Source organism: Atractosteus spatula, chromosome 3 (genome assembly GCF_055471065.1).
Source record: "Atractosteus spatula isolate fAtrSpa1 chromosome 3, fAtrSpa1.hap1, whole genome shotgun sequence".
Classification (NCBI taxonomy): domain Eukaryota; kingdom Metazoa; phylum Chordata; class Actinopteri; order Semionotiformes; family Lepisosteidae; genus Atractosteus; species Atractosteus spatula.
The window spans coordinates 57,118,445-57,144,847 of NC_142708.1; the positions used below are offsets into that span (position 1 = coordinate 57,118,445).

Below are 26,403 nucleotides of genomic sequence, written 5' to 3' on the forward strand. Positions count from 1 at the left end.
CTGAGTTATTTTCAGGTACATATAGAATTTTGAAGACTTTGAATACTTTGGAAGCACTTTAATACTATGAAAAAATATAAAGACTTTATATAGTGTATACTGTATACAGTATGTTATTAATGTAGTGTTTTCCCACGTGGGCTGCCCAATATATCGAGAACACTGGTCTGTTACATTTATTTAACAGTAATTAACTAACATATTATCTTTGACAACCACTCAAACATTAAAACCACACCTTGTCTTGTCTACATTGCAAAGCCAGGCATAACATTATCCCATTATAAGGTTTACTGATGGGGTATTCAGACAAATGGAAGATATTATCTTTATTGTGTCAGTTATCCTAACGTCCCCCTCAAACAATTTGGTATGCATTTCACTGATGGTTTTACTATTTTTTTTACTGAATATTATTGACAATTAATGAAAATGATAGCAAGAAAATAAGTGGAACTCTGCCTACAATATCAACAAGGTTTTATATGCAATTAAAAATGTTATACACCTTACTGGAAATCACAGATTTTTACAGATGCCTTACAGAAAGCATACTGACAGGTTGCATCACAGTGTGGTATGGCAACTGCAGTATTGCTGACTGCAAAGCCCTACAGCGGGTGGTGATAACTGCCCAGTCCATCATTGGGGTTGCTTTCTCATCCATCCAGGACATTTATGACAGACGGTGCTTGAGGAAAGCTCTAAGCATAATCAAAGACCCCACACACCCCAGATTTGTTTGACCCTCTACCATCTGGAAAATGGTACCGGAGCATTCGGGCCCAGACTACCAGACTTGGAGACAGTTTTTACCCCCACACTATCAAACTATTAAACTCCCAGCCTCTCTCACCTACGATCTGAACCCTTACGGTGCCTTCTCTCTTTATCAAAACTCAAACACACATTGAAATGTACCTGTACCTCACATGTCATGATGTTCACTCCCCATACTTTTGTATCCTTTATTTCATTCTGTTGACGTATGATTTTGCACAACTGTTGTTGTTTTGCACATTGCCTGTTGTCTCTGTCTTTATTTTCTTACACAATTGTATTGTTGTTTTTTGTACTTCTTACCGTCTGAGAGGTAGCTAAATAGCATTTCATTACACCATACAGTATACCCATGTATGAGTATAATGACAAACTTGAACTTGAACTTAATTAGAAAGTCATAAAATCTCTTCTATGAGATTTGAATCATGTTATAACAGTACTATTGCTGGAAGACTGTAGGGTGGGTTAATTCTGCCTTGTCATTATGGTGACATGTGATGCCGTACTGAAAAAGATGTTTCTGCCTTTTCATTGCAGGCTCAAAACCAATCACCCTTTTGGCTTGAGTTTTCTTTTAGGAAGGTTTGAAGAATAGTTTGTAAGTTAAGATGTGCTGTTCTCATAGGTAACACAGAACAAAAAATATGGATTCTCATTAAGCATTGTACACATCACTTTCCAAGCATCTCTTTGATTTTTATCAAATACAAGTATGACATGCTTCTCTATTATGTAATGGACCTGGAATTCACTATCAAGAGGAGGGTGGGTGTTTTTCCTATCTGCAAGATGTAAGGATACAATTCACAGTAAGGCAGCCCCCAGCAATGGTGTTACTTTTAATTCTTGACAAGAGCAAGCATGAATATTATCTTACTTGTAGGATAAGTATGATAAGACCACTATGAAAATAAATCTAGCAACATTTAGCATGTTGTAGTATTTTTTGTACATTATAAGATAAAATGCTTTTGTAAATTACTATGACTGTTCAAGAAACTAGTGGCAATATATTCCTCAATCCCAGGGGATTGTATAATATTGGATTGTCTAATTCATACACTGTCAGTCGAAACGCACTAACGATGAAATCTCACAATTTATTATAAAAATGTTTTATAAATGTTATTTATAAAATGTATATGTTTTATATACTGTTTCTAAGACAGACATGGCCATCAAACAGGTTAAGGTGTCTGGTATTGCGTTTTGTCCAGAAAGCATATTTATAATACAGCACAAGTATAATTGAAAGGAAAAATAAAATGCTGTAATATTTCACTGTTTTCTGTCACAAAGCTTAAGGACAGATACAGGGCATGTATTGCATCATCATAAACCAAACCATATGTTTTAAACGTCCAACATAATCTGAAAAATATATAGTGCAATAAATAAATTCTTCCATTTACAACACAAGGCATTTGAGTAGCTGGTGTTCAGGAAGGGTCAATTACTCTTTTGAATCTTTTTTTCAAGTTCAAGCCATTTTCTATGTTGTATACAGAGGTCTTTGTGTTTTTTCTTCTCAAAATTTGTCATTAAATCCTTTTTCTCAAGACTCGCAGTGCAGCACAGTTTAACTTTTTTCCCCGTAAATCTTAAATTCCTCGGAATGCAGTTAGGCATCCCTGTATACATGTAATAATTCCTTACACTTATATAGCACTTTTCTGGACACTCCACTCAAAGCGCTCCCCCCCCACCACCACTAATGTGCAGCATCCATCTGGATGATGCGACCATGGTCATAGTGCATCAGTACTCTCACCACACACCAGCTACCAGTGGGGAGGAGAGCAGAGTGAATCACCCTGGGTTTTTTTAAATGACCACAGAGAGTCAGGACCTTGGTTTTATGTCTCATCCAAAGGATGGCACCTGTTAACAGTATAGTGTCCCCGTCACTATACTGGGGCATTAGGACCCACATGGACCGCAGGGTGAGTGTCCCCTGCTGGACCCACTAACACCTCTTCCAGCAGCAACCTTAGCTTTCCCAGGAGGTCTCCCATCCAGGTACTGACCAGGCTCACACCTGCTAAGCTTCAGTGGTTTGCCAGTTATGAGTTGCAGGGTGATATGGCTGCTGGCATTTGTACAATAATCCTGAACCTACTTGACAGTGATACAGAGATTCTTCTTTTGTGTCACAACATGAAATTGTGCGACATACTGTACCTGTTCGTTGAGTCATTCTGCCCATTAAGATGAGCTGCGCTGCTATTCCAAAGTTTCAGAGGATTACGGATTCCTCATCAGTAACTATAGCAGGTAGACTGCACTGAAACTAAAAACACACTTAAACATTTTCTACCATGTTAAATCTGCAGCAAAGTTTTAGGTAAAATGCATAATAAAACCATTAAATTGTAATCTCTATAGGGTCTCTTAAAATTTTATTCCTTATGATTTGTATGGCACATAGAGTACAACTTTACTTTTTGTGAACAATTCAGGTGTACTGTACACTTAGTATATACTTATGAATCACATTTTAAATGAGATTTATATTCTCTTGTATTTGTAAAAAGCAGTTAAGTAATTAAAATCTTAACAGTAAAGAAACAGTTGGCAAAAGATAATTTGGGGCATGGTTTATTTTATGTATATAAACTGATATAAACCATATTGGTTACTGCACTGAACATACCATGTCTTTCATCATGCTTTTGCAACTCTGAAACAAATAATTTTCAGTCAACATATCAATATACAAAGCCAACAAAATTTTGTAACTTTATTATTCCTGTTTAATGCACTACATTTAGCCATATGTTTTGAAGGAATTGATAATGTTTTTCAAATGGAAAAGTGGAATATTCCAAAAATCTTTCTGTAGGATACCTGCAGCATGCCCGAGTTATGATAATAGGCCTGTGCTACTGTTCATTTGTTTGCTAAACTAGTTGTATTCCTCAGGTGGATAAAAACACACACGCACACAAGAATGGGCTTTTCCACTTGGGACAGGTAATAGCATAAAAACCTGTGCAATTGCAAAAACAAAATAAGAGGTTGCAAAGCAAGATTTCTGTACCTTCCTTCTCGTCTTTGTTTCTGATTATTTTTGTCTTTTGGCAATGGGTTCTTTGCCTGCGCAGAGAAACCTCTAGATTAGCTGCTCTTTCTTGCTCTTCTGTGTTGTAATACTTAGGCACACTATTTCTGGGGTCACCATAGAGTGTACTTTTCATCATTTGGGTGTTTCTGTGTAAGCCCTGTCAGAATTGAGGAGCTTTTGTTTTCTCAGTAGTGTAGCCAAGGTGTGGACATCATCGCCTTCTCATCTGTTCTTTTGTTTTTCTGTTTCAGACAAGAGATGATTTTCTGGGGCAGGTTGATGTACCTCTGAACCATTTACCAGTAAGTACGCATCACTGAAGTTTTGATTGTAAATCACTTTGAGGATGCTTTGAAGATGCATTATGAAAGTCTGTTGCAGCTGATAACAGTATAAACAGGTATAAACTGAATAAGAATGCAAGCAGTTTGTCTGTTGGTAGGTTTTTCAGCAAAGTAAAAGGGCACCAGATGCTTGTGGTTTCTGATGTAAATAGCATTCAATGAATTATATGCCAAAAACAATTTAGGAATTGATAATGTAAGTGGATGGCTGAAGTGAACTGCTTTGTTGCAGATAGTTATAACTGAGACATGGGTTTTACAGAAAGAAAACATGCAGCAACAATTTTGAAAGAAGGTCTCCAACATTTAAAAAAAATGTAAACTGTGTTTACAATATTTTTTTTCAAGTTTAACCATAAAGACCCAGAGGAGAAACTTTTTTTTGACAAAACCAGAGTTATTGAGCACTTGAAAAAACAAAATTGAATGCAGTTATGACTCTGAAATGTGCAAGTTTTAATATAAGATCTCTAGAGGTTATTGTACATGTGCTACTGATTTATGTCATTTTGGAATAGGTTGATCAACAGTGTACTTTTTGATGTGTTGTCATATTAATTTGATAGTGGTCATTACAGTCATAAATCACCCTTCTCGTTGTCAGACATGGCTATCTAAAGTTACAGTACATAAGTTGTGCAACAGGTCCCAAGTATTTCTGAGCTGGGTTAATATTTACTGTATAAAGACTCTATGTTAAAAATTAATTAAATAAGACTAACCAGGCATATGAAAATGACAGATTCATAATCATACTGTACATATTTGGGACTCATAATACTATTTATCTTTTGATATTTTGCTCTCTGGATTTGTTGTTTTTCCTGTTCCCTTCTCAGGCGTTAGCCAGGATTCATTCAGCAGCAACCTTTTCATATTCTGCCATTTTCATTGGTTATAGAAAGACCAGGGTTTCTTCAGGGAGAGCTGTGTGCATGAAGATGGCATAATATTCTATTATTTTCACAAGCATATTAAAATATTCCTTTCTGTTCATACTACAGTATAAAAGGTCTTTATTCTTACAGAAAATTTTGCCTATCTATTTTCACCTTCCTAGGTTGACAGAGTATGTGATCTTCACTGCAGCTGAAGGGTTTTATTCTTTTTTTAATTCTTTTTCTTTCTTTATAGACAGAGGACCCAGCGATGGAGCGGCCATACACCTTTAAAGATTTTTTGCTCCGGCCTCGAAGGTTAGTAGCATTGGTTTCTCTGATCACCTGGTTTTGTAGGAGAACCTCTACACATTCATATTATGTATTGGGCCCTATGGTGTAGAGACTTCTTGTTCAAATCTGGGCTTTCTTTGGCCAGTAATTTCCCCATTGGGAGTTCACAGCCGGTAATTGCTGGGGATTTTCAAGGCAAATGGAAGCTTGGAGTGCTGTCATTTCAGAACTGCCTCTTACCTCCTTAATAGTGTCTTACCATTCCCATTGGCACTGTGAGTTTACATTGTGAAAAGTGCAACAATGTAAAAGTGCATTTTTTGTGTGATTGGGCTCATAGCACTCCCAGCATTCTTTGTGCTTTTGCATTATGTTCCTACACAAACAGCAAGGAATTTGTTTGAACTTTTTTTCAAACTGTAACTGGAACTCTCAAGTCAAGAGGTGTTGAAGCTGTTGTATGCTTTTGTAAGACAGTGTACTATATGTGCCAGTGTAAATGTGTGAAGGCTGAATTTGATCTGTATCACCTACTCAATCACTTAATGAGTAGTCCATAAACTTGTTTGAAAGGTGAGCTTTGGATAAGGGCATCAGCTAAATAAATAATGAGACAGTTTTTTCTTTTACAGTCACAAATCCCGGGTGAAGGGTTACCTTCGCCTGAAAATGGCATACTTGCCCAAAAACGGAGGGCAGGAAGAGGAGAACAGCGAAACAAGGGAGGAGGCTGAGGTAGATATCTTTTCTGCAGCTGCTTTTATAAATGTGGTTTTAGTTTTCATGGAAGCATAAGTGTGCTTTTGTTACGCTCAAGTGCTGAAAGTTGCTTATTGTATCTGCCATTCAGCTACAGTTGTTAAAATGGAAGCTAGACAGATGACGACCTTTAGATAACCTTGTCTGAAATGGTAGAGACAAGGTGACAGCTATATAAAGTGGTGCTTTTCTTCCCATCTCCCCCTGCCTCTGTGCCTTCTTTCCTTCCACAATAACAAGGATGTAGTCATATTGTGAGGATGTCTAGATGGTGTACCTGAATCTACTAAGCCAGGGAAAAGAGTTGCTATTGAGCCAAAAGTGGGGTATGGGCCCCGACAAAGACAGTTGGTAAGGTTTAGGCTTTAATGTATTATAAAGAGTGGGTGAGAGGTCAAAAACGGGGACTAGATTATTCTGTGTTGCTGATTGAATAACATTTGATACTCAGGTTAACACATTTGTGGAAATTAGTTCTAATTTCCTGAATGGTTTTATCATCCTCCTGTAGTGGAAATTAAGGAAGCCACATCACAAGGTACAACAATAAAAAGCATGTTATAAGATATTATAATTATCATTGTAAATAACAGGGCAGCACAATAGTGTGACAGTAAGTACTGCTGCTTTCAGACTTCCAGACTGTGGAAGGGTGCCTCCAGAACATTTGAATACTAGGTTTTAATGGCTATTCTAAATTGTCTGTTATGGCCCTGCATGGCCCCAAATTCAAGAGTAGTCATGTGATGTCAGCTCCACCTTGTGCCTTGTACTTCCAGGATAGACTGGTTTAAAACAGCCTTCACCAGGATAAGTGACTTTCTTATATTGGGCAGGTGGAATTATCCCAGTAACTTAACTAAAGAAAAATGGTGAATTCAACAGAATAGTGTACCTACAGTAAATATAGCTTTTTACTTGAAGTGTCATTTTGTAAAGAGGCTAAATACGATTAGTCTCAGCAGAAGCAAAGTGAAAGTAACAGATCCACAACACAAGCTGTGAGATCCTGTGAAAAAAGGAAAGAGTATGCATTATTTAACAACTGGTAAAATGCAATTTCAAAGAGTAATTTTTCAATTTAGATTTAAAATTACAAAGCAGTGAAATCGGTGTCAAACACCTTCAAAGTATGAGAAACTATTTTAAATATGTTTATGCATTTTGCTTTAACATATTTTTAAAATGTACTGTAAAAGAAAATTTGGTTGTACATTACATCTCTTAGTGCATTCAGTAGAAAGCATAATTGAGCTATGAAATAAATTTAATCATGATTTGTTACCTACATTTCCAACTCACTTTGCTTTTATCTCCACAGTATTTCCCTTAAGGCATATTTTTTGCTTATTAAATATCCAAAAGAAAGAGGAAACCACAGAAGTTTCAGCTTTCTAGACTACATCCTATGACTGCTGTTCAGTAGTTCATTCCTATTATTCTGAACTTGTCTAAACGAAGACAGTAGTGGTTGAAGAAGCAAAAGGAGGTTTTCGCTGTGGTATAAATGCCATCAACACAAATATGTGATTTATTTTCAGGTGTTATTTTATCTGTGAATCTTGAAGTGAATTCGCAAACTCTGAACATGGATACAAAGGTTGTTTGACTCTAGATGCTTTCCTGCAGAATTTGCCATTTGCCATTATTCATTTTATGCTTTTTTTTTTTTTGCAGGGTTGGGAAGTGGCAGATTCTCCTGACTCTGGGTCACAGCGTCAGCAACAGCTGCCACCCCTGCCCCCTGGGTGGGAAGAGAAGATTGATAATTTGGGTCGCACCTATTATGTCAACCACAATAACAGGACAACGCAGTGGAAAAGGCCCAGCACAGTGTAAGTGTTCAAAGTGATTATGCATAATGATGCAAGTTGGTTTATAAGTAGGATATTTAATCTTGAGCTAGGAGGAGTTGCATTTGAAGTTGCATGCACATAAACAGTTATACTTATTTTACTTCTCCTGCAGTATTCATTGCTCTTGGTACAGTCTTATAATTAAAATAATAATAAATAGAAAGCTCACCCTAAATCGAGTTGAGGTGCTCACCAATGGAATTCCGTGAAGAACAGTTGGAAATCTGGGTATGTTGCATACTCTTTGCTCTTTATTTTATTTTAAATCTAATTATACAATCCAGAATTGGGTACTCAAGGTTTAGGCAGTATAGTATCCCTGATTGCAGATGGTTTTTTCTTTGCTGTATATTTTTTTATCCTAATATATAAACTCTTAATTTGGTAGCCTCTTTTCATGTCATTTTGCATTAAGCATTTCATATGCAGTAAATAGCAATAACAGCTTACATTACAGTTTTATAAACTCGTACAATCTGAAAAAATGCAGAATATTAATGTGAAATTGGACCTTCCAGATAAAACTTTCGTCAACATGGGAAGGCCATGCAAACTCCACACATAAGGTACTCCTGGAATCAAACGCAGTACACGAGAGCTATGAGGCAGAACCTTTCCAGCTTGAATTTCTATTTGAGTAACCTTGACTGCTGCAGCCTTGGCAAAAAACCATGAATTTGTGTCTCCTTCTGCAGAAGGAGAGAGCATATTCTCGTGCAGAATGATGACAACCTCTTGTTGAAAATCCCTTACAGCAACTTGAATAGCCTAATAAATCAAGATTTAATAAATAATCAGTTTTCTGTGAAACCTCCACCAGCTGAATTTTATGCTATGGTCCAAATAATGTTATGTTATTAATTTTGTCTTAAATGTATAATCGTGCATGCAGTATCATTCAGTTTTGTAACAGGAATTGTGAAATGTTTCAATAAGGATTGCTTGTTTAGAAATGTAAGCCTAACAAATTCTTCCTGCATCAGTGGATAGTCAGGGGTACTAGTCCTGGGCACAGTATTTTCCTGTGCATGTTACAGTATGTGTCCTGTTCTGCTTACAGTAATATATTTATCCAGAATGAAAAATAAACAGGTACTATAGGTGTTAGAACTCCAATACATCTTTAGTAAACACACAAGAGCTGACGTATGTTGTTTGATGTAAACATACATATTGCACAAAACAAAATGTGCATGTTTCTTCTGTTTACATGTACTGTACAGTATATACTGTATATGCAATTATCATTTTCAACTGCTATGGGTGTTGGTTGTTTCTTGGCCTGAGGTTTGCTTTTGACTAATTTTTCAGGGGCATTTGCTTAAGACAAACGTCCCATTAGAGATCAAGGATGCAATTTCTAATATAATGTGTATAGTATGCAAAATGTTATAGTTTGTTGAAAGTCAATTAATTCATAACTTTATTGGCTCAGAGGCCAATTTTTTAATTTACTATCTGGTTTCCCAATGAAGTTTTAGAATCATTAGCCTGCTGGTGATTCTAGAAAATAACCAAAAATCCACAAATTTACTTGCATGTAGTAGCTCTTATTATTTAGTTACTGATCTAAATTTCTGTATAAGATCTTGTGCAGTAGTTGTTATCAATGGTTTTACAGTTTCAAACATCTTCACACAGTGATCTTGTCATAATAGTCATAAATCTTACGATTTGTCTTTTTCATTACTGTTTCTTCTTCTTTTCTGCTTTACATAAAAACATTTCCCTCTCCAGTTCACATTATGTAGCCAAGGCTCATTGTTTGTAGGTGTACTGTTTTTCAGGCTGTTTACCTCTAGAAACAGAACACTAATAGTTATGGTTATCTCCCTACGCTGAATTTCATGAATTATACAAGATTCACAGGAAAGGTTGTCTGCTCCACACTGTATTTTAAGATATGAAAGCTGTGAGAAAAAGTGTATTTTATTTTTTCTTTTTAATAGTACAGTATATACTGTATGGGATATAGTGGTGATTTTCAGAAGTTATCCAGAACATTTACAGGTAAAATAAAGGTAAATTTGCAGATGTGAGGTTTATGATGTAGTTAAAGTAAGTTATAGCTTTTAACTGTTGTTGTTAATAATGAAAGTCAGCACCATATCCCACTTCCAACAACCTTCACCATATCTGTAAAAACAAAATGTACATTGAAGGGCATCTTTGATTTAAATGGAAGAGAAATTAATATTTTTACAGATAACTGATTAATACTGTATATAATGAAAATGTTACTTAAATTGCAAAAAACTAAGAAAACCTCAAATATTTTCAAACTATGTATGTTCTTGTTTTTGTATCAACTAGACAATAGCAATAAAATATTATTAATAAAAGCATGGAAAGATTTGTTAAATTTACATCCCTTTACAGTCTCATTCATTAATTAGATTATACATACACATCTTAGAATTTGTCACATAGAGACCTTTTAACTTCTTTTAACAGGAGTTTTACTGACAAGTTGTGAATTCTATAAATTAACTTTTTTAATAATACTTAAAATATACCACAGATAGCAATAAGCCATTACATTTTATAAAGTAATTAACTTCAAGTAAATTGTAACATATACAGTATAGCACATTGCCAATACCAATACATTTAAATAAATGAGCAACACAGCTCTTTCCAAGTTTTGAAAAAAAACGTTTTCATTGGAGCAAATTTAGTTAAAGAATGTAATTGCATATATCCATACACACGTTATGCATCTGTATTTTGGTAGTGTTTTTAAATCTTTTTTATGTATAAAAATTAATTTAAGAAATCTTAGTCAGGCTGAACTGCTGTTGGATTGTTAACGTAACATTAGGTATAATCCCTGTGTTGCTTTTGTTGTAGGGATGTTGTTTCGGAAACCGAAAATGACAACCACATTAGGCAGATCAACCAGGAGGCTCACCGCGTGTTTCGATCCAGGAGGCACATCAGTGAAGACCTGGAGCATGAGCAGATTGAACCCAGAGATATTGATGATGTGAGTTTGCATTTAGACATGGCTTTCCTCAAAACAGGGACCTACAGTAAAAGTCAATAGTTTCACAGGTTTCTGTAAGGATTTCCTGTGGTCCTGATCCTAAACACACATTTCATTGTTATGTCAACAGGGCATTTTTGCAGCCATCTATTTCACGTCTGTTTAGACCGTTGATTCTTAGCCTGGGGTTCACCCACTCCCTGGGATTACGAGATACCCTTTCTGGGGGTGTGAGACATGCCAGATTATTTTAGAAAGTAAATCATTGAAAAGAAATGCTCGGGCATATTAGTACAACTACAGTTCAGTATATGGTTTCATGAAACCTAAGTATTTGAACGCAAACTTAAAAACTGTCTTTTTTATGTAGTTTTAATTTTACTTTGGAATTAAAACAGTATACAGTTCTATCTCTCATTCTATAGTTACAATATGTCTAAGATTTAAAGAACTGACTTTTGATAAGGGCTGCAAGAACAGATTTTGAGAACCAAAGGGGTGCAGACTGCAGTAAAGGTTAAGAACCCCCGATTTAGGTAATTGTTTAAAATTAAAATTGAGTGTACGCCATGTAATTGTGTGTACATATGTGTAAATATTTGTGGAGTTGCAGACTTGCTGCTTTTTCATAGGAAATAAAAGTGTCCAATATATTGAACTGATCAGTTTAAATATAGTTCTGCTATGTGTAAGTAGGTGCTGCTTCTGCTTGCAAGCTTTAAGATTTAGTTTTTGTAGTTTTATTAAATTTATGAGTACTGTATTTTAAATGAAATAAGTAATCAGGATTCAAAAGAAAAGTGCCAATAATTCTGTCTACATCTGTATGTATAATGCATTTGTAAGTGCCTGTGTGAAAGCTACAAGTGTTTTTTAATAGAGCGTTATGAATAGAATTGTCAACAAAAAGGTCTCCGATTTTCTTTGGCAATGAAATTGCTGCCTTCTATTTACTATTACATTTCCTTTGTTATGCCAGATGGGGAAAAAAATCTGTTTTTGGTGTAAACCAATATTTCAGACCAGAGTAGAAATTCTGTTAATGATCAATGAATATGTATTTAGAATCATGAACAGTTTTGTTGGAGCTGTTTTACAACAGCTGTGCAGATGGAGATAAAAAACAAGCAGCTTACTACTGTATATATGTTTTAAGGATTTGTTTACCAAATTTTACCTCAAAGGAATTTGTACTGTCTGTACTGTAAAACAATGGGCTACTGAACTACAATCCCTTAATCAAGGAAGCTTTCAAATTCAATTTAATCATAACTTGTGATTTCAGTTGTCACAGGAGTGTAATAGGTGTAATTTGAACTATTTAAGTGGTTGAATTTCTGAACATGTTGGAGGTTGCCTTTATTTATCGCATTTTATTAGTAATTTAGAATATCGAAACTTTGAGTAGAAAAAAATGCAAAGGTTTCAACTAAGAAACTTCTAGGTTAAATTTGGGATTCATTTAAATAAAGAGCTTAGCTGCAATGAAAACCAGCAAATGTTTGGTTCACCAAGATCAGGATTGAGAATCCCTGCAACAGAAGACCAGAAAAAAATATAATGAAGGGTGAATGCTTTCTTTCTAATGTACATTCTTTGAATGAAGGGACATGTTGTAGACGATCCCAGTTACTGGTAGCTTGTCTCAGATGACCTTCACACATTAAACACACAAAAACACCTTGTATTTTGAATCCTAGGAGGCTTCCTGGCCTTTATTTAAAAAACAAATTCATAACACCACAAAACACATTTAAGAAGAGCAAGGGTCTTCTTTAAAATAATAACCATAACTGTTTTGAAAGGGTGGCTTCCATCCCTCGTCGAGGGAACAAAACAACTTATTTAACCCATGTGAGAAAACACACAGGATAATTATTCAGTGATACAAACAGAAAGCAGCCAAGTGAACTAATTATGTCTTTGTGGCACTATTAGGCGGCCTCTAGTGGCAGACCATGGAAATGACAGTCATGGTACAACCTGCCAGAGAATCTAGAGAATTGGTATCGTTTGCTTTGCAAGTTGAAATGCAGCATAAGTCTTTCTTGTATTTCATCTTCCAGCACTGGGAGGCCATCTCTGAAGAGTCCATTTTTTCTGGTGAAACCATGAATCGGTCACTGCCGCCCCCCATCTCCCCCAGTTCCATTTCCCAGAGCAGCCACCAGGAGTTCTCGGAGGAGATCAGCCGTCGGCTTCAGTTGGCCCCTGACACAAATGGAGAGGCCTCCAGCGCTTCTGCGGTATGGATGGTGCAGTAAACATTGAAATGCTCTGATGTTATGCCATAGTTTTCCTTTTTTTAATTGTGAAGAAATTAGGCTACAATTGGCATTTTAATTGTAGTTCCTTTAACACATGCATTTGTATTTTGTAGGTCTTAAACTTAAGTACTGTATGTCTTTATAAACAGAAATTGTATATAGCACAGAGTAAATGCAGTTATTGTAAGTGAGAACTCCAGCACCACTGAAATAATGATAAAAGTGGAAAGCCATTTATGTTGGCATGTGGTTGAAAACTGAAGAGAATGGAGTCCCCCAGGTGGAAATTTTTAAAGGTGGCAAGAAAGGATGAACTTAAACCTTTGAATATAGCCTGATTTAAAGTTACAAAAACAGTTGCCTCTTGATCTATTTGAATATGGGTCCTCATGAGTGTTTTCCTACTCCTACAGCAGAGCCTGCCATCATCCAGACTACGATCATCCAGCATGACAGATGGAGTCAGCAACCAGGCACAGCCCCCCCTAGAGGTAAAGAAATGCCTTGCCGCCACGAGATTTCTCAGCGCATTGTTTTGCCTGTCAATCAGCCTGCTTCCATCCTCACACATTCTAACATCTTCACACTATTTTGCATGTCTTAATTAATTCCTGTTCGACGTTTTTATGGCACAGTTGTCATGTTGATGCTGGTGTCTTTTTACTTTCTGAATCAATCCAGTGGATAGAGCTGGTGAGAGCTGGCAGGAGTCTGGAGGATAGAACTAAGTCACGTATGTGAAGGAATGGTGTTGCTATACTGTAGGTGTTTATGACCTGCTGGATGATGTCTACAGGCAGCGTTTGAACTCTGAGTGACAGATTGCTGGCTGGAAAGAGACGAATACAGGAATGGTTCAGGATTGCTGCCTGTATCTTGTGTTGAAGAAAATGCAGACTTAAAAATGTTCTCTAATTTAATACAGTTTATATAACCTGCAAAGGTCCATTATTCCTGGCAATTATTACAAAAACGATCTTTACATGTATGCCATAATACCCATGTTTTTCAGAATGGAAAAACTCTGATTATATATGTGTAGCAGGCTTCTACAAACTGTCTTTTGTTTATCTGTTAGTGGAGTGCTTTTCAGAAAACGCGCAGTCACTAATATGCTTCTACTGTACAAACTTGAGACACTGAGACACTACTATAATTCTGAATATCCAATATAAACAGATGAATTATGCTAAAGATTAATACTGTGGTCAAGATAAAAGTAACATTTGTCTTAAATTAAGTTGTTGAAAGGCTTTGTTTTTTTTTCCTCAAGGCAATTTGAGCCTGTCTTTTTGATTGAGACCAAATTAGTGAGATTGACAGAACCCCTATTGAGACGATTTGAAGTGACTATTATGTAACAAGTGTCCTAGAGCAAGAATCAGAAAGCTCTGTTAGAGAGCAATTTATTTGGTTATTTTTATTTTTGTCTATTGAATCTTAACATGCTTAATAGTGATTTTTACATATTACTTGATTATAATTGCATGTGCAATTAATTTGAAATACAGTGGATACTAAAAATACAAATTACTGTACATATGTACAGTAACTCCTCTAGGATGCTGTATAAGTCTGCGTTATTGTTAAAATCTTAATGTAGACAAAAAAGTATTTGAAGAAATTTGCACGACCACTTATGTTGCATAGTACTTTTGTACTTTGAGTGTTGTTAGTCATTTTGACATTATATTTAATTCCTATATGTATATTGCAGTCTCCTTTTAGATGCAATTTAAAGTGTAAGCTACCTTGTTATCTGAAGATAATATATTTATAGCACGTTTACATTGCTAATAAATACAGTATTGAAAAATAATCATAAAGGAATTATAAGAGCCCTCTTAAAACATATTAACTCCATGCTGAAAAGAGAAGGAAAGAAACACAATGTTTCGGCTGTGGAGCCTTCTTCGGGTGTGGTTGAAAGGCTTTGTTTGTTGCATATACCCAAAGAAGGCTCCTCAGCCGAAATTTTAAGTATCTTCTGTTTTCAACATGGAATAAACCTTTACTTGTTCCTTTGCAGCCTACACACGCTGACGTAGCAACCTACTTGAACTATTTATTAATTCTACTTACGTTATATGTATTAACTTCAAGATAGCACAAGAGAAACAACAGGTCTGAAAGGGTATTTTGATCAGTTTAATGTGCTGGAAATAATGTTTGAAAATAGATGGAGAAAATGGATAACTGAAGACATTGATAATGTTCAGCTAGGTGAGGATCTAATATACTGTGCATTTGCAGTAGTGTGTAAACTGGTATAGCAAAAACAGTAGAATATTGTATAAAACAATTGCAAAAAGTTACACAACTAATCTTCATGTCATCACTTAGAGCAGTGGTACTGTTCCTAGAGTGCCCATGCATTTGCTATTTTTTATTCCAACTGGTTCCTTATTCACCAGTGCAAGTTGGTACCTTAGAATCTACGATGGTACATTTAAGAAATAGCATTTCCTTAAACTTATTTTTAATTCTTTTGATCACATTAATCATTTGAAAATGTCCATTTATATTGACGACCGGTGAGTATATATTTTTACTGCAGGGCACTCTCTGGCACTTTGCTCAGGGGTCCCACAGGAGAGTTCCACAACAGTTCCATCTCCACAACACTGCCCCAAGCTTTCAGCTTTCATCATTACTTTTACTTATACTTTTCTCATTCCTTTATCTTAAATGTTTTATCTTAAATTGTCCAAAAATGCTGTTTGCTGCAGATGTATTTGATTAGTGCGATAATTGATTTCTGCTACTCTCAACATGAAAACCACATACTGTACCATGCGCTACAGTATGTTTTTTTGCTTAAAAAAAAATCGTTGGCTTCGTCAAAAGATCTCTATTTGAGCCTTGTCTGTTTCCTTTTTCCATGTATGTAAAATCATTATGCATTCACTGCTTTTTTTTAATCATCGCACTCAATCGCTCAATCAAACCCTGCAGTCCTGTCGCTCAGTGATTCCTCCAGTAAGCTAATGTTGTGCTTCATTCTAAAGAGCCATTATCATTTACCTGCAGAGCTCCCAGTCCAGGAGAACCCGAGCTCAAACTGTCAGTGGTGTTGAAGAGCCGATGGTAATGTGATTTACACATGGTTACTTACAAAAGACTTTTTATTGTCATGACGCATCATTCATAAGGGATTATGTTCATTTGTACTGCCTCAAACATATTTACTGACACCATCCCTCTCCAGCAATATCCTCTAATTGATTAAATTTGTGATTGTTAAAACCACACTTACTTAACAAGCACATCCCTCCTACAGTATGCGCCTTAAGTACAATACTACTGAACAACTTAAAACTGGTCCCTGAAAGCAGTCTCTGTAATGGAGTAAGCTACCCTATGCTATAACTATAATTATTATATAATATTGCTTTGCAGGATACAGTAAACTGTGTCACAGCACATCAAAATTAGTGGCAGAACAGCGTAGTACAAAACACAGTAGGATCTACAGCTGTAGTTCCACGTGTGTTTTAAATCCAAATAATAATACATAATCCCAAAAAAAGCCAACTGAAATATGCAGCATCAGCCTAGAGAAAATTCTAACTTCTTTAATTTCCCAGACATTTTTAGTTTATTGCAGAAAAGAAAAGATGGTGTGGTGGCTAGCACCGCAGCCTTACACCATCATAGACTTGGGGTTGATTCCAGTCTTTGGCCCTGTTGCATTTGTCTTTGGGAGTTATATTGTACATTGGGTGGTCCAGTATCCTACTGCAGGTTAAAACATGCAGGTGATTTTTGATTGGTTACTGTAAAAATCCCCTTGGTGTTTGATCCCTTGTCCCCATCAAGAAGACAGTTAGACACCCCACCTCATTGTTTGTCCATTTCCTGAGTTGAGGGACTTGAATTTTCCATATGGTTTACACTCTTGCTTATCTTTCATTGAAACAGTTTTCCTTGTGAATTTTCCGATTCAAATAAACGAACTTGGATTGCTGTTTTGTCATTTTCCAGGCAAATACTATTGAAACATACTTCATGAGAAAAAAGGCATTGCTTTGACAACCTGCTGTTTAAATACTGTTTGAACTAACAAAGCTGTATGTTAGCACATACAGTATGCAGTATTCTGTAAATTGTGTGGTTAAAAAAATCATAATACTGTTGTTATCTGTATTAGTATTTCATTTCTCATCACTTTTTAGAAAACCAAAATATCTTATTGACAAATTTGAGCAATGTAATATTTAGCCCTATGATCATATAATCTTTGTTGGTTTTATCAGTGTAGTCATACTTTATGACACATTGCCTTGTGTAATTTAGTTTTTCATACAAAAAATGGGAGACCAGTTTCTTCTGGCATTTACTGTTTGTACAGTATAAGATGGATTACAATTTTGTGAAGTGTAACAATTTAACTGGTCCCTTCAATAAGCAGTACTGTATCAAGCTAATGAATTACAGCAATTGAGCCCACTCTAAGCATCTACTGTAGCTTCAAGCAATGTGATTGGAATAATTTATTAACACAAATGTATAAAAATATATTTATCCATCTACAGTATACACACCTTATGATGACCAGTATCTGCAACTTTGCAGATTTTCAGATTTGAAAGGAGAAACTGGAATTCCTTTCAAATTCATAATTACTATTTAACTTTTGCAAAAGATGCCTTTTCGTGTTATAATGTTTAAACACATTTTTTTACAGATTAGATTTCTTCTTGCTCCAAGTTGTGACTCATGTTTAAGCCCTGTCTCATGTAAAACCTCACCAAACATGACTTAGTTCAGCAAACAGAAGATTAACAGCTCCTGCTTTTTATCTCATTAACATTACAGTGAATTCTTTGACAAAAATGCCATTACAGATGAATTGGGATAGCTAAAATGTGATGTGCTTTTTGCTTATGCTTGAATGTAATATCTTTCTTTCAGGTTTCTTCAATTAATACTTGTCATTTTCAGAGCAGTGACTTGATTTTTATGCCAGTGTACTGCTATTCTTGTCTAAAAATTAATTCTTAGGAAAAGCAGGGCTGTACATTTTAGATAAATCGATTATTTTAATCTGTTCTGGGAAATGTTCATTGGAGGTACTGTAACTGTTTATTAGGTGCTTGTCTGTCCTATTTTAAAAAACACTGGCTCTTGATAAGAGTAACGAATATTGTGTAGGATTCCAGACAACAAAAGATTAAAAAATGATGTGTCCTAGAAGTCTTTCACCAGAAGCAGGGTTTTATCCCTCCATGATTGTTCTTGGGAATTCCACATGGGTTTTGTTCCGTCAGCAAATTCCCTCTTGTCCCCAGCCTCGCCAGCAGAGAGTCGGAAAAACTGTTTACAAGTGCAGGAATGTAACTCTTTATCTGCCAAGGTCTGCCTTGGTGGGTTCCTTGCAGAAAGCAGTGAAAGCAACATTTAATGTTACTTTGGACTCAGGTGCAGGAACACCCCATCTGGTTATTTACAGTAACTTGACTTTCACACATCTTTCGCGCAAGCAGTCTGCCTCCACCGCCTATGTCCACACTACACCTGGCCTGCCTGCAGGATGGGAAGAGAGGAAAGACACCAAGGGACGAACCTATTATGTCAACCATAATAATCGCACAACAACATGGACTCGACCTATCATCCAGGTATGAAGACCCATTGTCAGGCCACACTGAATCCCGCCTGCTCAGTCATCTCTTTTTTTCCTATTCATGTTTTTTAAAATGCACTAAAATCTGTTTCACAATAAAATCTTTTTTGATAATTGAAGAAAAAGTAGATACCATTTTGTGAAAGTTGCATCTCTTTAAGTATAGGTAATGATATTTTAAAGCAATTTCTGAACTTGACACTTGAAGAAATGTAATACCATTGAATATTGATAGCTTAAGAAAAGGGAAACCTATTAAGGTTTAAAATCAAGATGAAGTTCACTGTGTTTTATTACGTTACTTCATTTTCTGTCATTCCGTCGTGAATTATCTGAATCAGACATTCTTCACGTGTTTGATAGACTAGTTTCAGCATGACAGTCATTGTAAGTATATCAAAACAGTGAATGTCACCCTCAGTGGAATTCGCTTGTGTATTTGTAGTAAAAGAGATTAATCTCACACAGTGGCAGACTAATGTTCAAAAACACTGGCAATTGCAAATCAGATATACCTTAAAGAAAAACAACCTTCTTTTAAGTGCTCATAAAACTGAATTATTTGATCCTCTGAATCTTCTTTATATTAAGCCTTTAACATGAGCCCATTAAGCCTATGTGCCTCAAATAAATGGAACCCAAAACGTTGTTTAGTCCAGTTGATTTATGGAGAAATTTTAGTTTGCAGATTGCCATATGCACTGTTTTCCATCATCATCAGTTCAGCAAAAAAAAACTTGCAAATGAAGGCATTAAACACTGGGGATCGCTCTTGGCAATTGATGGCTTTTTGTAAAGGTTTCTCCTGTGTTAATTGCTTTCTGGCGGGTTAAAATAGGTTTAAATGGTTTAATTAGAAGAAATCCATTTAAAGCAGAATTAGTCCTACTCTTAAGGATTTCTTTTGCTCTTTTCATTGTCATTTATGCTTCTTTTGTGCCTTCTCTTTGCTTCTGTCAGCTGATAAAAATATATAAAAATAAGCAATAACAAGGGCTAAGAGAAATCTTTATATGAGGATTAGTTTTGAAGAGAAATTCAAATTATTTTTGCAATAAACAGGTTGATACTTGTGAACACCAGACACAAGAAGCACTTGTTCATAGATGCTGCCTATCCAACCTCAACCCATCTTCATGAATTCAAAGAACTGCCTGATGCACCATCTAAAAGCTCTCTTTTCACAATAGCACACAGAAGATGGGGCCAGCAGCTCCTCCACGAGCCTCAGCGGCCACTTAAGTGAGCCACAGCTCAGACGACCCCGCAGTCTCAGCTCTCCCACAGTCACATTGTCAACCCCGATTGAGGTGAGAGCTGCCCCTCATTGCACCAAGACTCTCCTTCCTGCTCTGACATCCCCATCTGCTCCCGCACTTCTCTGTTCCAGAATGTTCAATGAACTTCCTTGATCTTCACTGTATTCCTCTTCAGCCATCACGGCGCTATCAGTCTTCTCTTTACTCCTCTGTCTGTCTCTCTTTCTTTCACTTGTCAACCTTTTCTCCATCCTGCATTCTTTTCATGGCAACCCTTAAGTACAGCAGTTTTGTCTTGTGCTATGTTGTGAACACTGGCGTCAATGCGAGCCATCAGGTGAAATACTACCACAAGTCAAATTCTAATTCTTTCACTCGCCTGGCTGTGAGTGGCACTGGGTCACATACCACTCACTTCATTGGTTATGCAACTCTATGGGATTCTTTAAAGTTCAAGGATTGATTAATTACTTCAGTCAATCTAGGACAGGATTCACCTGAGCTAATGGTCTGGATGGCCTTCTGTTCTTTGTAACCTTTCAAATGTTCTTATGTGCAAAGCTTTTATGTACTTCCCTGTTCCTAGTCTGTCACTACCACTGGTTATGGAGATCCACATGAACATGTCATGAGGGTGATTATGTAGGAACAGGCTAGTGATGCATATGGATCTTTAGAAATAAAGCAAAAAGACACGATTCTTTCTGCTGAATTCACTTATTTTTATACAAGTTTGCTGAAAGAGGACATGGCTTGAATGTCTGTCTTGTTTAATTTTAATTAATGACAAATGATACATTGTTTGAATGTGATGCTGTAAAACCCTTGCTATAAAAATGGTTTTGTTTCACCATTTGTCATTACTGTTTAACAGTTATGATTCTTTGGCAGAAAAGAGTTTAATCTTTAAAAAGCTGATCTGCATTTTAAACAGGGAAAAGGCAGTTTAGTTGAATTAGATGAAGAATTAAAATATAATTTACGGTTGTAATGTTGTATTTTTCCATCCTTTTAACTGTATCTTCCTTCAGTTACATAACTTTTTTGTATTTATCTGTCATTTGATACAGATCTTAAATTAGGCTTTTGTCAAAGGGGTTTTCAATTAGTTTAAATATCAGGCTCAACTTTCCATATCTAATTGCACTCTTAATTTCAGAATGTTTTCTCTTAAGGTCAGTAGTTTTGAGCAGTGATTAGTGTTCCTGACTCATAATTGGAATGGTGTAGGTTTAACTCAGAGGTAGGACTATTTTACTGTACCCTTATTCAAGGTACTTTATGCAAATTGTTCCACCAACTACCCAGCTGTATAAATGGGTTCAAGTGTATGTTGCTTTGCATATATGTTAGCCATGTTCTGTACTGTATATACTGTATGCAGAAAAATTAAGTGAACTGGAAGGGGTATCTCAATGGCTGGATTTTATCAACATTCCTACAGTGTAACGTTATCAAAAATGAATTGCCAGAGATCATGAGCTCTTTTTGGTAGTAATGAAGTTGAAGCCAGGCCAAAGTACATAGTTCTGCTTACTTCCCTGATTCAGGGCATTCATTACCTCTTTGTAACTCTTTGTCAATACTGAGATGGGAGACCTCCGAGGAAAACCAAATTGCTGTTTTTTTTTTGGAGAAGAATTCCCAAAATCTGTGTCCCAGTTTTGAAACAGTTTCTAATTTCTCTATCTGATCTACTGTATAGTAGGGCTGCTGGGGCCTAATGGCAGTTGTATGTCATCTAGCTGGGTGCTGCACATCAGTGGTACAATAAAAGGAATTTGGAATGGGTTCTTTTCTCACGTGTTAGATTTTATGCAATGGGTAAAAAATCTTTGAAGGTCATTTCATTTCTTGCTTTGTGTGTTGCTGATTTTTTAAAAAGGTACCTGTGAAAATGCACTCATTATGCAGTATACTACCTTCTGTACTTAAATAACTAAAATTGTATTTCATTGTATTATATGCTCCAAATCATGAATTTCACATATTCATCTGCAAGTGTTTTTTTTTTAAATCTGTTAAATAGGATACAATCAAATATCACACTACATTTTTTACCTCTCTTTGGTGGCTTTGTTTATGCATGGGTGGAAATATGAATTAAGAGTATTAGATTATATCAGAAGATTAAGAATATAATCATTCTGAATATTATGGAAGCAATAGAATTTAAGCAGGAAGCACTTCTGGCTGAACACTTGATTTGGTGTCTACTTGTCCATAGCACCCTGTTTAACTTGCTTCCTGTATTGTCACCTTTTAACATCCTTTCAGGGTGAGTGAGTAATCTGAGTATTTTGAGTTATTTTCAGCACCTGAGATGTGTTGGTTATCTCCAATCTAAGTCACTAATGTGGAAAACAAAACACCTTTTGCTGACATGAGTATCATCCAGCTCACTGATTTCTGGAAGTGATGAATTGGAAGATTTTAAACTTTGATTCTCTGAAATGAGCCACAGTCCTGTGGTCCAGGTTCACTGATGCTGCAGGTACATCAAGATATGTGGTGGCATGGTGCAGCCATGAAGGGTATTTTAAAGAGGGAATTTTCTTTAGTCAAATACAAATTAAACATCCCAGTCCTGTCTTTCACTTGCAGGTGAACTGTAACTGTTGCACAACTCTGCAAAATAGCATACAGTACGGATGTTCTCTACTGTCATATTCCAACAAGTTTTATGTTGTTGTTTGAATTGTTGTTGTTTTCATGCATTTGACTTCTCGGGACCTGAAAAAAAATACTGTCATCTAAATGATCATAACATTAAATCAAGACATTATCATGTCCTAGGGATTGTGAAAAAAACAAAGAGGTATGTGAAAAGAGGAGTCTGTGATCTGTACAGACTGCCAAATGAAGCTTAATCTGGGAAATTACTGTAATTGCATTATTTGCATTATTTATTTTCAATTAAAATAAACACTTCTTAAGTTATACATATGATTAGCATCCCAAAAAATGTCCATTTGTTTGTATGTATCACTGTTCTGATATAACTATCGTTAGGTGCTACAATACTGAAGGTACAGTACATATATATTTTGGATCTTTTAGAAGCAATTTGTGCAAGTGTTTAATAAGCACATCCCCACTTTGAGAGTGTGGTTTGTACTGATCAGCTCTTGTTAGTTGCTAATTCTGACATAGGCAATATTTAATGACTGAGATGATGCATCATTTAATTAAATACTAGTGTCTCATCTTTATTATCCATCTGTTCAGCCTTGTAGCCATTCCCTCCTACGGTAGGTCAAATAAGTGAACTGGCCTTTCCAAAAATCTTTTGAATCAGTTGAAGTGTGTGGGATTTTGTATTTTTTTTTTCTCTTTGGTTTCATAGATCCTGTTTGGGGGAAGCGGGGGGGGATGACCAGGTGTTTGAAATGGGTTGGATATCTGCAACAGTGACTCTTGGCATCACCTAAGTAAAACGTGCTTAGCAGCTGTTGCCTGTATCAGTTGAGGCATGTTCTTGACTGACTGCACCATTCACAAACTTGATCTTTAACTGGCACTGCAAAAACTTGCTTTGTAAGCCTTTGAGTACAGTGCTGGCATTCACTGGTTCTCTCCATGCTTTCAGGCACAGGCCTGCCCATGTATTATTATGTCCATAACATGAAAATTGTTAAAAGAGGTATTTTATGCCTTAATCTGATATCTAATCTGATTTAGCTCATATGTGTATAATGTTCAGCAAGCCTTACTTCTCATAGGATTCATTAAGGTGAATTGCGGACAGTTGATATGGGGATGTACAGCATACTGTATGTGCTTCACAACGACCTAAATTACTTCCCACAAAACTTCCTGACTAATGTCTTTTTATATACCTTTTTTTCCGTGAAAGTAGCAGCCCTTAGATTTCTATTTCTGTCCTCTTCATGCCTTTAAAGCTTTCATTAGCATTGTTTAAATCAGGTCTTCCTCATAATTAAATCATGAGTATGTAATGATGATTGAACAGTCTGTTATTTTGAAAGTACTGGAAAGCATTGCTTCAAAAACAAATGACTTTGATGTACGAAGGCTGTACTGTAGGTTCTACAGGATACAATAGAAAGGTACCCCATTGGAACTCCTGCCAGAGCAAAACATAGGAAATAGCAAAAATGTGCAGTATTTCAATTTCATTTTGAAACAACAGGACATTTGGCAGTCCTGTTAGGAGATTATTGATCCAGCTGCTCAATGAAAGAGGCTGGGCTATCAGATTCAAGCTACCCAGTCATGTTGTCAAAGAAGATACCCTAGCTTCCTTCAGGAAATGGCAGAATGCATATTGTAACTATTCTTAAATTATTGTTTTGGTAATGCAGAGCAAGGATCCAGAGAAAGAAATTAAATGGTCAATCTTTTGTGATGATGCATATGAGCTATTACTTTTAGAGCAGCTATGCATGTGAAATGCATGGCAGAGTTAATGCTTGATTTGAAAAGGTATTTGAAGGACATTCTGTGTAGATTTCTTGAGTTAACCCTCCGTGTGTTTAGAACTACTTATTCTGAATAGGTGGTGCACTGTAAATACGGTTTCCTACCCCTAGTTGCATGCACAGTAATTCATTGTCAGTATGAAACAATTGCTACCCAGATATTTCATGTGGCACAGGATATATTCACAAGATATTATCAGTATTCTGCTGTATGTTGCTAATAATAGAGATGTCAGGATGTAATCATGTAAACTGTAGAAGTCCTGTGTGGTTACATTATTGGTTAAATTACTACAATAGCAGGATGTACAGTATGTCTGGTAATACTCTACAATAGAAATTAACATTTAAACACTGGAAATTAATTTGCCACTGTGAATTATTATCAGCACAAATAAAGCATTAATATGGAAGTTTCTAGTACCATCAAATTTATTATGGAGTGGTAATCACACCGACAGTATTATATCAATTCCAGGGTCTATAGTTGTGAACTACTATCATCCAATTTTTGACATCTTTGCAGATCTTTAACTTATGTTTTTTTTCTCAGTTACAAACCCATTTTCTAAAAAATAGCATTTTATGCTATTTTTCTGATGTTGTAAACATTGTTTTCTGATATTGAAGCTGTGTTAATCAGCTTAAACACAGTTTCTTTAACAGGATAAATGTTAGGGTTTATAAATTGATTTTTTCACTGTTTTCTTTTAAAGCTCTACTTCAGTTTACTTGTTTAGTGCATCTGCAGTATCACGGTTGCTTTGCCATGACCATTTGCATTCTAACAGATATGTGAGGTCTATTGTAAGTACCGTATTTTGTAAGTGTTCAAAATAATGGTTGTGTCCTTCCATGCCTGGGTAACAAGGAGGAGATTAAGCTCATATTCATGCAGAGAAGTACAGTACCTAGAACAAACCACAGATGTGAATGATGGACATTTGGAATTCAGCCTAAAAAGATTAACAGAACAGAAATATACCTGAGGTCAATTACAAGGGGATTAAAACAGAACATGTTATTGTGATGTTTTTGTAAATAATTGGGTATGTTATAGCATATAGTATAGGGGGGCCTTCTGCATAGCTCAAACAGTAAAAACTCTTGCTCGGAGTGTGAAATGGACCCGTGGCACAGACGCAGACAATTAGAGTCCTAGTTACTGTATGTTACTAGACAGGTGACAACTGCATGGAGTGATGGTTAGTCAGGATACTCTCAGCTTAATGCATAGCATTTTTGACTCACCGAGTACACCAGTACCTCTTTTTACGAACATAATTTGTTCCCAGAAACCCTTTCGTATAGCAAAAATTTGTAGAACGAGAAACCTATTTCCATGATTTCTTATGGGGAAAAATCATGATCCGTTACAGATCCCCAAAATAATGTTTCACCAAAACACAACAAAGGAAACTATAATAATTAACATTCATACTGTGGTTTCCGTTTTTAGTAATATAAAACGCTGCTTACCTACTGTAGTTAGACATTATTAATCATACCTAAGTACAGTACAGTTCTGTACTATACAGTAAGCACTTCATTTGCTTTTGTGTAATTACATCCACACACTCACATTTTTCATTTTCTGTAGTGTCCATGATAAAGTCTAAACCACACATTTTCTTACACGAAAAGTAAAAGCGCACACAATAGCGAACACGCAAAGCTGCGAATTGTACCACTTGTGTCTCTTGTGCCACTCTGTAGGCTCTGTGCTAGCTGTCACCCATACTAGTTAGTGGAATGTGATGCGTACACTTTATATAAAACGAGTTGTATGGCACCTTTCTTGTCACTCTCTATACTTGGCGGTGGTTGATACATTTTTCTTTGTAT

At 36.0% G+C, this 26,403-nt stretch overlaps 1 protein-coding gene across 13 annotated transcripts in view; it reads left to right on the top strand.

Annotated features, from left to right (window-relative positions):
• Nucleotides 1-26,403, top strand: part of nedd4l (NEDD4 like E3 ubiquitin protein ligase) — a 107,217-nt gene that overhangs the window by 62,031 nt on the left and 18,783 nt on the right. For 4 of the 13 annotated variants that reach the window (XM_088911693.1, XM_088911697.1, XM_088911695.1 and 1 more), the window contains 11 exons: nucleotides 3,706-3,756; nucleotides 4,099-4,149; nucleotides 5,326-5,387; nucleotides 5,996-6,098; nucleotides 7,800-7,957; nucleotides 10,829-10,964; nucleotides 13,031-13,210; nucleotides 13,645-13,722; nucleotides 16,262-16,318; nucleotides 18,718-18,852; nucleotides 20,048-20,167. In XM_088911693.1, coding sequence (XP_088767819.1) covers nucleotides 3,706-3,756; nucleotides 4,099-4,149; nucleotides 5,326-5,387; nucleotides 5,996-6,098; nucleotides 7,800-7,957; nucleotides 10,829-10,964; nucleotides 13,031-13,210; nucleotides 13,645-13,722; nucleotides 16,262-16,318; nucleotides 18,718-18,852; nucleotides 20,048-20,167 — 1,131 coding nt within the window. Of the gene's footprint in view, nucleotides 1-3,705; nucleotides 3,757-4,098; nucleotides 4,150-5,325; nucleotides 5,388-5,995; nucleotides 6,099-7,799; nucleotides 7,958-10,828; nucleotides 10,965-13,030; nucleotides 13,211-13,644; nucleotides 13,723-16,261; nucleotides 16,319-18,714; nucleotides 18,853-20,047; nucleotides 20,168-26,403 lie in introns of all 13 variants that reach the window. The other 9 variants (XM_088911696.1, XM_088911698.1, XM_088911687.1 and 6 more) reach the window with 7 other exon arrangements.